A 15,023-nucleotide genomic window follows, 5' to 3' on the forward strand; every position below is an offset into this window, starting at 1 on the left:
GTAGGGGTTATTCATTACAAACAGGCATGATCATAAGGGTGGGGGTTATTGCAAGTAGAAGGGTGGTTGCAAGTAGAGGGAAAGGTGAGGCAAATTACATAGTTACAGGGGAGGGGGTGCTGAGAAACCCCAGTGTCCAGGGGGAAATTTCGCAAGGCTGAGCAGGAATGATGGTTGCAGGTTGCAGCGGGGAGAGCAACTAGTTGAGGCAGGAACAAGTTGTTTCATTTCTCTTTGTGGCCATCTGGTTACTTCAGACTTTCTGGCTCCTGGGGACCATCCAGATGAGTACATGCGGGTCACCAAGGCTATAATGGCCAGGCCTGGACTTTGAGACCTGACACTGATAAAGTAAATATTAGATCCTTATTTATAGGTAGGGGAGACATTCAGAGAGATTAAACGTTTGGGTAATTTTCACATCTCTGGCAGTGGTTTATTTGCCATTTAAAAGAGGCAATTGAACAACATATTATTTGTAACAACAAAATATTTGTCATTCTGGACCTGCTCAGATAGGCGGCAATTTGGAAGCAAAGTCAGTTTCATAACTCGGATGTTTCTCCGTTAGATCACGATGAGAAAATAAAAGTCCGGCGCTCTCGAGGTAACCGGGAGAGCTTGACCATTAGGTCTGCGCAAGGTCAAAAGAGGAGCGAGTACCGTGCAGCCGCGGAACAGACTTTGCGGGCGGTGGGGACGTGTTTTTGGAGCGAACCCGGTAAAGGAAGTGTGCTACGCCATCAAGGGCCCCACTCCCGGCTGCCGCGGGGACAGTGCAGGGCCACTCGCGGTTGAGCTGCCCCGGGCTGGCCCGAGCCTTTGGGTCTCAGGTGACTGGGACAGGCGGCCGCGGCGTTCGAATCTACTTGCTCCTGCGGTGGAAGAGACGGGCCGGCGTTGGCCGCTGCTGCTAGCAGCTTGAAGCCCAGGGTCGGGACCGATGGCGGCCTGGGCTGCTTCCAGCCTAAGCAGAGCCTCTGCCCGATACTTGCTGGCACGAGGCCCCGGGGTCCGGGCGGCTCCTCCGCGCTACCCCCGGCCCTCCCAGCCAGAGCCCTGGGGCTGGGGCGCCGCTTCGCGCAGGGCGATGCACCTCACCGCGGCTGTCCCCGCCGGGCACAACAAGTGGTCCAAAGTCAGGCACATCAAGGGTCCGAAGGACGCCGAAAGGAGTCGCATCTTCTCCAAACTTGCTTTGAACATCCGCCTGGCGGTGAAAGGTGAGACCCTGACGGTCACCCACCGCTGGCTGCCGCTGCCCTCTCAGTGCCTACAGCCTCGCTTGCCTCTCGGAGTTGGGCCCACCTAGATCTCCGGCCCTTCACTTTATTTTCCTTCCCCAATACTCGCCATTGCCCGCTTCATAAATCCTCACAACACCTACCTATGTTGGAGGTCCTCACTCACCTTTCCAGACGCTGAGCATGTAGCCAGTTTGTCAGAGAGGGAGCTGCTCTTGAGAAGCCGGTATGGTAGAAGTGACTTCATCCTAGTGTAGCCGGGTACTTAATAGAAACAAGTCCTAAGAGTCGGGGCAGATGTGTGTCTCTCCTGAAGAGACAAATCAACCCCTTTGAAGTCGCCTCAAGTAGCATATTGGTTGTGGCAGGGGCACTGAGTGAAGCTATTACTTGTTTAGGCTCTAGTTTGCTTCATTAGTTTCCCCGAGACATATGTCCTTGGAAGGTAGTTTTGCAACAGTGTCTTTTCTCCCTTAGGTCACCACCCTGAAGAGGCTTTTTTTCTATTTAGGGTCAGACATCTGTAAGAGTAAAGGAGAAGTTCTGTAGAAAGCATGGACTTTGGGCTGGGCATAGTGGCTCGGCCTGTAATTCCAGCCCAGAGGCAGGCGGTTCACTTGAGGTTGGGATTTCCAGACCAGCCTGGCCAACATGGCAAAACCCCATCTCTACTAAAAATACAAAAAAAATTAGCTGGACATGGTGATGGGCGGTGCCTGTAATGCCAGCTACTCGGGAGCCTGAGGCAGGAGAACTGTTTGAACTCAGGAGTTGGAGGCTGCAGTGAGCAAGATTGCACCACTGCACTCCATCCAGCCTGGGTGACAGAGCAAGACTCTGTCTCAAAAAAAGTATGGACTTTTGAGTCAGGAAAACCTGGTTTCGTTCACTGACTAACTTATGACCTTGAACAAGTGGCTTAACTTTGCTGAGTTTCTGTGAAACAAGGATAATACCCACCTTGAAGTTTATGGTTTATGGCACATAATAGGCATTTAGTTAATGTCATTTTACCCCCTCATCTCATGCCTGGTATTTGTTTGCTTCATTTTCTTCAAAATTCTTCAGTTCAAGCAACTTTTATTTATTTTTTTGAGACAAAGTCTCACTCTGTCATCCTACCTGGAGTGTAGTGGTATGATCTAGGCCGACTGCAGCCTCTGCCTTCCAGGTTCAGGTGATTCTCCTGCCCCAGACACCTAAGTAGCTGGAATTACAGGTACCGCCTGTTACCATGTCCAGCTAATTTTTTTTGTATTTTTGCCATGTTGGCCAGGATGATCTTGATCTCCTGACTTCGTGATCGGCCCGCCTCGGCCTCCCAAAGTGCTGGGATTACAGGTGTGAGCAACTATACCCAACCAATTTTTTTGTATTTTTAGTAGAGATGGAGTTTCACCATGTTGGCCAGGCTTGTCTCGATCTCATGACCTCAAATGATCCACCCACCTCAGCCTTCCAAAGTACTGGGATTACAGGCATGAGCCACTGCACCCAGCCCAAGTTCAGCCAATTTATTTGTGTTTATTTTGTGCCAGGCATGACACTGGTACTACAAAGATGATGAGACACAGCCCCTACCCTCAGATTACAATGTCATGTGAACATTTCAGTAATTATGCACAAAATAGTAGAGTAAGAGCAGTAATGAGTCCAGGAAGTGTTGTTACTATCTATGTTCCTTCTTCATCTGATACAATGTGGAGATTGCTGAAACCTAGCAGAATGAAAACCATTCATAAAGACAATGAATTAGAAAGTTCTGGCCAGGCACAGTGTCTCATGCCTGTAATCCCAGCACTCTGGAAGACGAAGGTGAGTGGATCACTTGAAGTCAGGAGTTTGAGACCAATGTGGCCAATGTGGTGAAACCTTATCTTTACTAAAAATACAAAAATTAGCTGGGTGTGGTGGCAGGTACCTGTAATCCCAGCTACTTAGGAGGCTGAGGCAGAAGAATCCCTTGAACCTGGGAGGGGGAGGTTGTAGTGAGCAGAGCTCACACCACTGTACTCCAGCATGGATGAGAGTGAGACTGTGTCTCAAAAAAAGAAAAGGGCCATTTCGGGCCAGACGTAGTGACTCATACCTGTAATCCTACCACTTTGGGAGCCCTAGGCAGGCAGATCACATAAACTTAGGAGTTTGAGACCAGCCTGGGGGACATGGTGAAAATGTCCATTTACAAAAAAAAAAAAAAGAAAATTACCTGGTTGTGGTGGCGCACACCGGTGTTCCCAGCTACTTAGGAGACTGAGGCAGGAGGATCGCTTGAACCCCTGAGGTTGGGGCTGCAGTGAGCTGAAATCATGCCACTGCACTCCAGCCTGGGTGAAAAAGTGAGACTTTATCTCAAAAAAAAGAAAATGCTTTTCCAAAATACTTCTCCAGGCCAGGTGTGGTGGCTCCTACCACTTTGGGAGGCCAAGGCGAGTAGATCACCTGAGGCCAGGAGTTTGAGACCAGCCTAGCCAATGTGACAAAACTTCATCTCTACTAAAAATACAAAAATTAGCCCAGCATGGTGGTGTGCACCTGTAATCCCAGCTACTTTGGAGGCTGAGGCAGGAGAATTGCTTGAACCCAGGAGGTAGAGGTTGCAGTGAGCCAAGATTGTGCCACTGCACTCCAGCCTGGGCAATAGAATAAGACTTTGTCTCAAAACACAAATAAGAAAATACTTCTCCATATTCCATTGAAACACTAGATAAGATATGCTAAGGTAACTGAGAGCTAACGGTGATTTGCCACTCCTTTGGCTTGTGGGGCTGGAAATCCCTTTTTTTCTCCTGTGTTGTAAGGAGATGTCTTTGCTCACTTTTTTTTTTTAAATCTCAGAAGGCGGCCCCAACCCTGAGCTCAACAGCAACTTGGCCAATGTCTTAGAGGTGTGTCGCAGCAAGCATATGCCCAAGTCAACGATTGAGGCAGCACTGAAAATGGAGGTGTGTACTGTTTGACGTGCTTGTTATTCATCACAGCCCCTATAGGGCCCATGTCTGGACAGCCACCAGACACACCTTAAATTATCAGAGAGGGCTGGGTGCAGTGGCTCACGCCTGTAATCCCAGCACTTTGGGAGGCCAAGGTGGGTAGATCATTTGAGGCCAGGAGTTTGGAGACCAGCCTGGCCAACATGGCAAAACCCCATCTCTACTAAAAATACAAAAATTAGCCTGGTGAGGAGGCACATGCTTGTAATCCCAGCTACATGGGAGGCTGAGGTGGAGGACTGCTCGAACCCAGGAGGTGGAGGTTGTGGTGAGCCGAGATTGCGCCACTACACTCCAACCTGGGCAACAGAGCGAGACTCTATCTCAAAAAAAAAAAAAAAAAACAGATCAGAGAGAAGGGTAGCAATGTAGTTGACACCCTCAAGCTAGAGGCTTCTGGGGGCTCTCTGTCCTTGGTCATTGGTTCCAGGAGCATGACTGGGAGTAATCCTACTCACAGACAGCATGCAAGGCCATACAGTCTGGGACAGCTCAGCCAAGTTGTAGGGAGATGAGGTATTGTAGAAAGAAGGGGCATTGTGGGAGAAAGCCCTTATGTTAGGTTAAGTAAGGTTTGTTTTTCAGATGTTTAAGCCCTAAAGGAGAAAAGCTAGTAGAAAGGAAGAGGGCGGGGTGATAGAGACAGTGGGAGGGGCAGAGATATAGAGTCCAGGTGAGGGTACACCTTTCTCTGGGGCAGGTAGGGAGGCTCTGAGGAGGTAACAGTTATCTTCATAGCTCATCGTTATTGAGCGCTTTCTGCAGGTTAAGCATGGATAAAAACTCTGTGAGTGCTATCTCATTGAATCCTCAAAACCACCATAAGTGTAGAAACTGAGGCACAGAAAGATTAGGTGACTTGACTCAGGTCACATAGAAAATGACAGACTTGAAACCAGATAGACTCCAGAGCGCTCTAACCGTTATACATACCGCCTTCATGTAGGCCATGGTACAGAGAAGGTGGTGGAGACAGTAACTATTTCCCCCACCTAATGGCCCTTTATTTCCTTTGTGAAAGAGGAAAGGAGAAGTCATCAGTTGAGAATTCCTTGAAAGGTGCAAGACAGGGTGCTTGGAGTGGGGAAGACCGAATACATGGACAAGGGATGAGTAGAGGCACAGAAGGTCCAGAAGAGTTTAGTCCCTAGAACTCTGCGTGAATTGTTTGAATTTTGAGACCATGCTATTTTTAGCAGCTCTTATGACAAGCCCTAGGTGTGTGATTTTTCACAGCAATACTCACAGCCTGGGGTAGGAGCCTTGAAACTTCACCGGTGGGTTTCTTGCAGCAGGATGGGAGTGTAGGAGGATGAGTCTGAGTGTGAGTGGCTGGGGAATAGATGTGGCATTTGGTTAGGGATGGTAGGAAGCCAAGCTGAGAGATGGCTGGTGGATTATTCAGGGACCCAAGAAACAGACTCCTTCCAAGTTAGGGGTAGTACTTCCTGTTACCTCAAAACTTGGTTCTAGGGTCTCCTCTTAGAGGGTGGGGACAAAAATAAAGATTAAGTGCTCAGGCTCCAGCCTAGAGAGCCTGTCCCATGGAATTAGTTTTGTGGTACTTGTGGTTCTGGGCTGACATGTGGGAGGGAATTGGGAAACAGGAAAATGTGCTTGTGTTGTTTACTGCAGAAAACCAAGGACATTTATTTGCTGTATGAAGCTCGAGGCCCTGGTGGTTCTTCTTTGCTCATTGAGGCATTATCTAACAGTGGCTCCAAGTGTCAATCAGACATTAGACATATCCTGAACAAGAATGGGTAGGTATGTGTCTGGGGGGAATGGAAGTACTGTTGATCTCTGCTAGTGTTTCAGGGCGCTTTTTCTTTGAGACGGAGTCTCACTCTTGTCATCCAGGCTGGAGGTACGGTGGCACGATCTCGGCTCACTGCAAACTCCGCCTCCTGGGTTCAAGCAATTCTTCTGCCTCAGCCTCCCAAGTAGCTAGGATTATAGGCACCCACAGCCACGCCCAGCTAACTTTTATATTTTTAGTAGAGACAACAGAGTTTCACCATGTTGGCTAGGCTGGTCTCACTCCTGACCTAAGGTGATCCACCCACCTCAGCCTTCCAGAGTGCTGGGATTACAGACATGAGCCACCACGCCTAGCCATGTTTCAGGTTTTAAGCACACTTCTTCCTTAGCAGAGTCCAATGAGTTAATTGACTTTCCCGTATGTATTCTGTACTAACAGGAATCCAAAGACTTGTTCATCAGGTGTAGAAGGGGATCTTTGTCCTATTATCCCTATCTGTAGCCATTTAATGCCCAAGTCTTAAAAATGCTCCACCAGGCCTGGGTGTGGTGGTTCCCGTCTGTAATCCCAGTACTTTGGGAGGCTGAGGTGGGCAGATCACAAGGTCAAGAGATCAAGACCATCATGGCCAACATGGTGAAACCCTGTCTCTACTAAAAATACAAAAATTAGCTGGGCATGGTGGTGTATGCCTGTAATCCCAGCTAATCAGGAGGAGGAGGCAGGAGAATAGCTTGAACCCAGGAGGTGGAGGTTGCAGTGAGCCAAGATTGCGCCACTGTATTCCAGCCTGGTGACAGAGTGAGACTCGGTATGAAAAAAAAATGCTCCACCAAGACTGGCATCTTAATGGCACAGGAAATGATGAGCAAAATCTGCTTCCTCCAAACTGTAATCAGGGCAGAAAATTGACTATGGGGATATTCTTGGGCTGTTCCCTTACCCAGCATCAGCTGCATTTTCTCCTTCAGGAAGTGATCGGCTCCATGTCTGTACCCCATAGGCTGGGTGAGAAAGAGATAGCAATAAAATGATGAGCTTTAAGGAAGCTGAGTGTCTAAAGGCATCCACTCATGTGAGCCTGTTTCCTTCCCTGTCAGAGGAACGATGGCTGAAGGAGCTCTTCACTCTTTTGACAAAAAGGGGGTGATTGTGATTGGAGTGGAGGACAGAGAGAAGAAGGCTGTGAACCTAGAGCGTGCCCTGGAGCTGGCAATCGAAGCAGGAGCTGAGGATGTCCAGGAAACTGAAGACGAAGAAGAAACAAACATTTTTAAAGTAAGCATGAAAACGTGTGTTTGGTGGGCTTCTGGGAGGATCCTGATAGGTGCCTTACCCATGCCTCTTGGATTCTTCCTTCCTGTGCCCAAGGGTATATAGGTGAGACAAAGAGTTCACATATTGTACAAACATTTAGTTAGTTAGTTAGTTAGTTAGTTGTTTTTTTTTGTTTTTGTTTTTTTTGAGATGGAGTTTGGCTGTTGTTACCCAGACTGGAGTACAATGGCATGATCTCGGCTCACCACAACCTCCGCCTTCTGGGTTCAGGCAGTTCTCCTGCCTCAGCCTCCCGAGTAGCTGGAACTACAGGCGCGCACCACCATGCCCAGCTAATTTTTGTATTTTTAGTAGAGACGGGGTTTCACCTTGTTGACCAGGTTGGTCTCAATCTCTTGACCTCGTGATCCACCCGCCTTGGCCTCCCAAAGTGCTGGGATTATAGGTGTGAGCCACCGCACCCAGCCTAATTAGTTATTTTTTGAGACGAAGTTTTGCTCTTGTTGCCCAGGCTGGAGTGCAACGGCGTGATCTCGGCTCACTGTAACCTCCACCTCCTGGGTTCAAGCGATTCTCATGCCTCCGCCTCCTGAGTAGCTGGGATTACAGGCACACACCACCATGCCCAGCTAATTTTCATATTTTTGGTAGAGACAGTTTCACCATGTTGGCCAGGCTGGTATCAAACTCCTGACCTCAGGTGATCTGCCCACCTCGGCCTCCCAAAGTGCTGGGATTACAGGTGTAAGCCATTGCACCCGGCGTCTACAAACATTTATTAAGTGAATACTGAATAGGGCCAACTCTAGTGAGGACTATGAGAGTCAAAACATTGAAAACGATGTCTCTACCAGTGAAGAGCTCAAACCCAGTGATCCATTGCAGTATTGACATTCAGGACTTTGCAACGTCCTGTGTGGCTTTGTCTCATTACCTCCTGGTTCCTCACCTCCTGACTTTCCTTTATCCATAGTTTATTTGTGATGCCTCTTCACTGCATCAAGTGAGGAAGAAGCTGGACTCCCTGGGCCTGTGTTCTGTGTCCTGTGCACTAGAGTTCATCCCCAACTCAAAGGTGCAGCTGGCTGAGCCCGACCTAGAACAGGCCGCTCATCTCATTCAGGTGCTTGGCAACCACGAGGATGTGATTCACGTCTATGACAACATTGAGTAACCAGGCTATATGTGCCCCCAGGTTCCTTCCTAGAAATGTGGCAGCCCGTTCCAGCACACATAAGCAATCTCTGAGAGTAAAGCCGGTGGGAAGCTCAGCAGGCCAGAAGGCCTAAAGCCAGGACTTAACAACCTTGAGGCCAAGGGAATCTCACTTATGGGGCCTCTTTGTCAGCTCTGCTGATGTCTCAGAGCCATCTGGATGAGTATCCCGACACCTTCTTGGATGCAGGGCAGGAACACACAGCTGGTCAGACTCTGATGTTGGGTAGTTGGCCTCTGTGGGGATTGGAAGTGCCCTGAGGCCCTCTGTACTAGTAACTGCCCTTAATAACAGTGATTATTGGTTGCTGCATTGCTGTTGTATGGCTCTTGAGTTTTCCTGAGTTTGTGTCCAGCTGTTAGGATCCTCTGGACTAACTTTCAAGTCCCTAGGCTTAGCTCTACTACTACAGTCCCAAGACTGTTTTTCTGATTGGCCATAGAAATGTAGTTGTATTCAGGCACTCCATGGTCTAATCCTGGTCTTATGGACTAAACCTGTCATTCATTCATACAACTAGTATATCTGGAACACTAGCAATGTACCAAGAACTATACTCTCTAGACACAAGGTGTTCAATTGGTGCCCTTTGTTAGATCCTGCTCTAGAAGGTAGGACCTTAACACAGGACTGCTCTTTATTGAAGCTGCCTCAGGGCAGTGTGAGCTGCTGTGCAAGCATCTGTTGCTCTCTTTGTGTGACTCCTGTGCCCTTCTTTCACCGAACAGCTTAAGGTTCTAGCCCAGTAGGAAATCGAGTGCCAATGATAAGGGACTTGGCAGTGGCTCACACCTATAATCCCATCTACTCCAGAGGCTGAGGCGGGGGGATCACTTGAGCCCAGGAGTTTGAGGCTACAGTGAGCTGTGATTGCACCACTGCATTCTAGCCTGGTGACAGAGTGAGAACCCTGTCTTTTTTTTTGAGTCAGGGTATCACTCTGTGGCCCAGGCTGGAGTACAGTAGCACAATCTCGGCTCACTGCAGCCTTGACTTCCTGGACTCAAGTAGTCCTTCCACCTCAGCCTCCCAAGTAACTAGGACTACAGGTGCATGCCTAATATATATATTTTTTATAGAGATGGGTTTCACTATGTTGTCCAGGTTGGTGCTCCTGAGCTCAAGCGATCTGCCCACTCAGCCTCCCAAAGTACTGGGATTGCAGGCATGAGCCACCATGCCTGACTGCGTGTGTTCTTTTTTTTTTTTTTTGGAGACAGTCTTGCTCTGTCACCCAGCCTGGAGTGCAGTAGCATGATCTTGGCTCACTGCAATCTCCACCTCCCAGGTTCAGGCGATTCTCCTGCCTTAGCCTCCCAAGTAGCTGGGATTACCACCATGCCTGGCTAATTTTTGAATCTTTAGCAGAGACAGAGTTTTGCCATGTTGGCCAGGCTGGTCTTGAACTCCTAGCCTCAGGTGATCCGCCCACCTTGGCCTCCCAAAGTGCTGGAATTACAGGCATGAGCCACTGTACCTGCCTCTGTCTCTCAAAATAAATAAATAAATAAATAAGATAAGGGACTTTCCAGGGCCTGCTTTGCCTGGGTCTCTGTGCATTCTGAGATTGGTCAGAGTGAACCAGTGAGAAGATTGGGCTGCTCTCAAGAAGGGCTACCACAAGCTGGTTTGAAAGCTTCTTGGTTCTCAGAACAACCAGCCCTAGATCCTTTTCATCTCTGATGCCAAATGATGTGGCACTGAGAACTAAAGAGGAAACTCGAACAGAAAGAAGAGTGAAAGGCTGAATAAGAAGCCTGGCCCGGGGGGAATACGGCCCTTGGTACCTTTTGCTCCTAAGTCACTTCTGGGTTTAGAAGGGTCAGGAATGCCTACCTCCTGCTCCAGAGCCTGTCAAGCATGTCAGCCCTGGAGTGGCTTTCTGATCCCTGTTAGACACTTATTTATAAGTTATTTAAGCTAATTCTGAGTTCAGGTATTTTCCTGAAGGAGCCTCAGGTAAATAAGGATGGCAAAGAACTGAAACTAAATTTCCTGTAAATGACAACTTCAGCTTCTAAGAAAAACATTACTAATTCCACATTGATGTCAACAGCTGGAAAGCAAGGGCTACGAGGAAGAAAACCAGTGAAATCATTCATGGTCACGCCATATATGAACCTCATTTCATAATCATTACACTGCCTGAGATTCTTTAGTTTTTATAGGAAAAAACTTGCCCAAATATCTGAATTGCTTATCATTAAAAAAGAGCAAGTTGGCTGGACACAGTGGCTTACGCCTGTAATCCCAGCACTTTGTGAGGCTGAGGTGGGTGGATTGCAAGGTCAGGAGTTCGAGACTATCCTGACCAACATGGCGAAACCCCATCTCTACTAAATATAAAAATTAGCCGGGCCTGGTGGCACATGCCTGTAATCCCAGCTGCTCAGGAGGCTGAGGCAGGAGAATCATTTGAACCAGGAGGCAGAGGTTGCAGTGACCTGAGATTGTGCCACTGCACTCTAGCCTGGGTGACAGAGCAAGGCTCTGTCTCAGAAAAAAAAAAAAAAGCAACTTTATGTTTATATCAGACTTCACAGTTTATAAGATACTTTCAAATGTTATCTATTTGATTTTACCAACAAACCTATAAAATACTTTGGGCAAGTATTTTATGCACAAATGATCTCATACCAAGCAGGTAAGAACAGGTATAATACCACATCTTACACTGATACACTTTGATTTATAAAATAGCTGTTTGGAAATTAATTTGGAGGAATCTGATCATTTATAATCTGAGAAATCTGTACTAAGGGAGTCGGTTCTTGACAGGAACTTGGCTAGTCATGTGAATAGATCTCCTTTAATCTAGTAGATATAATTTGTTAATATGGATTGTTCCATAACCAATTCTCTTACATCAAGGCATGCTTAGTGTTAAGACACAGTAAAGGCTCCTGTGATAATGGCTCTGCACTGACCCCTAGTGGTGCCCTGCAGTCTCTCTCCTGCAGTTTATAGGAAAGGCAGAAATGAACTCCTGAATTTGTTCTGCCATCTCTGGATCTGGTAAAGAGACCCTGAGCTAGTCAAATAAAGATGTTTGTGCTGAGGTATTATGTTGCCACTAAAACTTACTTTTCAAAGAATCTTTTGTCAGAGAAAATGTTTACAATATAACATTAAGTGGGAAAAAAGATACAAATTATATGTATAGTGTTGTCCAAATTTTGAAATAGATAGGTATATATTTATTTTTTTGTTTGTTTGTTTTTGAGATGGAGTTTTGCTCTTGTTACCCAGGCTGGAGTGCAATGACACGATCTCAGCTCACACAACCTCCACCTCCCGGGTTCAAGCGATTTTCCTACCTCAACCTCCTGATTAGCTGAGATTACAGACATGCGCCACCACATCCGGCTAATTTTTTGTATTTTTAGTAGAGATGGGCTTTCTCCATGTTGGTCAGCCTGGTCTTGAACTCCCCACCTCAGGTGATCTGCCCTCCACAGCCTCCCAAAGTGCTGGTATTACAGGCGTGAGCCACTGCACCCAGCCATATTTATTTAACATACTGTATATATGAACTTTTTAAAAAGACTAGAAGAAACTGTACTAAAATATCAAAACTGGTTATCTCAGGGTAGTGATGTTATTACTGAGTTTTATTTTCAATAATCATGTTTTCCTTTTTTTTCTTTCTTTCTTTCTTTCTTTTTTTTTTTCAAGAGATGGGGTCTCCCTGTGTTGCCCAGGCTGGTTTTGAATTTCTGGCTTCTAGGGATCCTCCTACCTCAGCCTCCCAAACTGCTGGGATTATAGGTGTGAGCCACTGTCCCTGGCCTCCATGTTTTACTTTTATCAGGCAAAATATTTAAAAAATACAAAAACAAAAGCTAGTCTCGCAGCATCTGAGAGTCTGGGAGTCAGGTGCACATTAAAGTCAGAGAAATGGTGTCTGGTGCTGGCTTGGCTTGCTTTGCCTTCTTGGTCATTATCTTAGCAGGCCTTGAAGCCACCTTGGGCTTACCTTCAATTGTCCTTTTAGTGGGATAGAAGTATCTTTGATAGGCTCTGTTCATAGTCTTGATTCCTATAAGGAGCACTCATGCATGGCTGCCTCCCCTCTGCTAGAGGCCCTGAATGATTCAAAGAGGAACAGTAAAGGCTCCAACCAACTGTGGAAATTCAGCCATGTGGTTGAGTTGTTTTTTTTCTATGAAACTTATAGCAGTCAATAAAGCATCAAACTCTAAGAGCCCCCAACTCCCAGACTTCTTTGAATCCCCTAAAATGCTTCTAGAGACATTCTGTGAAGAGAAAATAAAAGTAAGTCTGGCAAAAAGGAGTACTATTTTTCTTCTTTCTTTCTTTATTTTTTTTTTGAAAAGTGCTTGTGTGTGTGTGAGACAGGGTCTCATTTTGTTGGCCAGGCTGGAGTGCAGTGGCACAGCCACGGCTTACTGCAGCCTCAACCTCTTAGGCTCAAGCAATCCTTCCACCTCAGCCTCCTGTACGCCACCATGCCCAGCTATTTTTTGTTTTGTAAAGATGGGGTATTACTATGTTGCCAGGGCTGGTCTTCAACTCCTGGGATCAAGTGATCCTCCCATCTCTGCCTCCCAAAGTGCTGGGATTACAGGTGTGAGCCATTAGTTGGTGCCTCACTACTCTTGACTAAAATTATTTTATGGCCAGCCAGTGAACGGGGTAGCATTTTAACTTCTTTATTCTTTTTAATTTTTGTGTATGCCCAAAAGGTAGCATTTATTGTCTTTAAAAAGGCAAACCTTACAGAAATAAATAACAACAACAAAATCTCATTTAATTCTACCTCCTAAGATACAACCACCATTAACAATCTATATTATTCCACTCTTGGGAGCCAGTCTGCTAGAGACCAAATTCTGGCTCTACCAATAGCTAGCAACCTTGGAAAAGAATTTAACTTCTTTGTGCCTGCCTCTTTACCTGTAAAATGGGGGTAATGATAGTACCTATTACATGGAGCTGTTTTGAGAATTAAATAAGTTAATGTATGTTAAGCACTTAAAACAGCACCTGGCAATAGTAAGTGTTCAATAAATGTTGGCCTTTTTCTCACTAATTGTGAATGAGCTTTTTTTTTTTTTTTCCATTAAAAAATTATTTGGGGCAGGTATGGTGGCTAATGGTCTCAAACTCTTGAGCTCAGGCAATCTGCCTGCCTCAGCACTTTGGCAGGCCAAGGCAGGTGGATTGCCTGAGCTCAAGAGTTTGAGACCATCCTGGGGGCAACATGGTGAAACCCCATCTCTACTAAAATACAAAAAATTACCTGGGCTTGGTGGTACCCACCTCTAATTCCAGCTACTTGGGAAGCTGAGGTAGGAGAATTGCTTGAACCCAGGAGGCAGAGATTCCAGTGAGATTGCACCACTGCACTCCAGCCTGGGCCACAGAGTGAGACTCTGTCTCAAAAAAAAAAAAAAAAAAAAAATCTTTTTTTTAATTGTGATGGGATCTCAGCATGTTGCCCAGGCTGGTCTTGAACTCCTGGGCTCAAGTGATTCTCCTAAAATGCTGGGATTATATGTATGAGCCACATTGCCTGGCTACCATTTTTTTTTTTTTTTAATAGAGATGAAGTCTCAGTATGTTGGACAGGCATATCAGGGTCTTAATATGTAGTTTTGAACTCATGGTCTTAAGGAATTCTGCCTCAGCCTCCCAAAGTGTTGAGATTACAGGTGTAAGCCACCACACCTGGCCTGAATGAGCATTTTTTGAAAGGGAAAAGTGATCACACGATACACTTTGCTTTAACCTTTTTTTTTTTTTTTCCACTTCACAATATATCCTGGTTACCTTTTAGTATTAGTATGGAGAAATCTCTTTATTTTTTTTAATAGCTACATAACTTTTTTTGTATTAATATGTCATAATTTAACCAGTCTCCTATCAATGGGTATTTGGATTATCTATTTTTAAAAAGATGCTAGGGCCAGGCATAGTGGCTCACACCTGTAATCCCAGCACTTTGAGAGGCTGAGGTGGGGAGATTGCTTGAGCCCGAAGAGTTCAAGGCCAGCCTGGGCAACATGGCAAAACCCTGTCTCTACAAAACATACAAAAGTTAGCAGGGCATGGTGGTGTGCACCTGTAGTACCAGCTACTTGAGAGGCTGAGATGGGAAGATTGAGTCCAGGAGATCGAGGCTGCAGTGAGCTATGATTGCGCCACTCCACACCAGCCTGGGTGATGGACTAAGACTCTGTCTTTAAAAATAAAAATAAAAAGTAGCCAGGTGTGGTGGCATGTGCCTGTAGTCCCAGCTACTGAGGAGACTGAGACAGGAGGATCCCTTGAGCCTGGGAGTTTGAGCTTGTGGTAAGCTATGACTCCGCCACTGTACTCCAGTCTGGATGACAAAAAGATCTTGTCTCAAAAAAGAATTTTCATCAAATCAGGTGACAGATTTGTTGAATTAAAAAAAAATGTTTACACCAAATCTATTGAGCTATTCCCGAAGAGAACTGTTTTATTAGTATTTATTTTTCCCTATCTTAGGTCAAGGTGTCCCCATGTTCTTGAAGTTAAAAAAG

At 46.2% G+C, this 15,023-nt stretch overlaps 2 protein-coding genes across 2 annotated transcripts in view; both read left to right on the plus strand.

The window, feature by feature from the left end:
• Nucleotides 1–754: 754 nt before the first annotated feature.
• TACO1 (translational activator of cytochrome c oxidase I) lies at nt 755–12,787 on the plus strand. Its single transcript, XM_035300410.3, has 5 exons — nt 755–1,223; nt 4,083–4,189; nt 5,873–6,000; nt 7,100–7,277; nt 8,251–12,787. Exons 1-5 carry the CDS (start codon nt 944–946, stop codon nt 8,449–8,451), a joined length of 894 nt encoding a protein of 297 aa, XP_035156301.1. The 5' UTR covers nt 755–943; the 3' UTR covers nt 8,452–12,787.
• MAP3K3 (mitogen-activated protein kinase kinase kinase 3) overlaps nt 7,144–15,023 on the plus strand; it is a 91,498-nt gene continuing 83,618 nt past the window's right edge. Inside the window, exon 1 of the mRNA XM_078373505.1 lies at nt 7,144–7,277. The gene's annotated coding sequence lies outside the window, so the exon portion shown is untranslated. The remainder of the gene's footprint in view (nt 7,278–15,023) is intronic.

This window comes from Callithrix jacchus, chromosome 5 (assembly GCF_049354715.1).
Source record: "Callithrix jacchus isolate 240 chromosome 5, calJac240_pri, whole genome shotgun sequence".
Classification (NCBI taxonomy): Eukaryota; Metazoa; Chordata; class Mammalia; order Primates; family Cebidae; genus Callithrix; species Callithrix jacchus.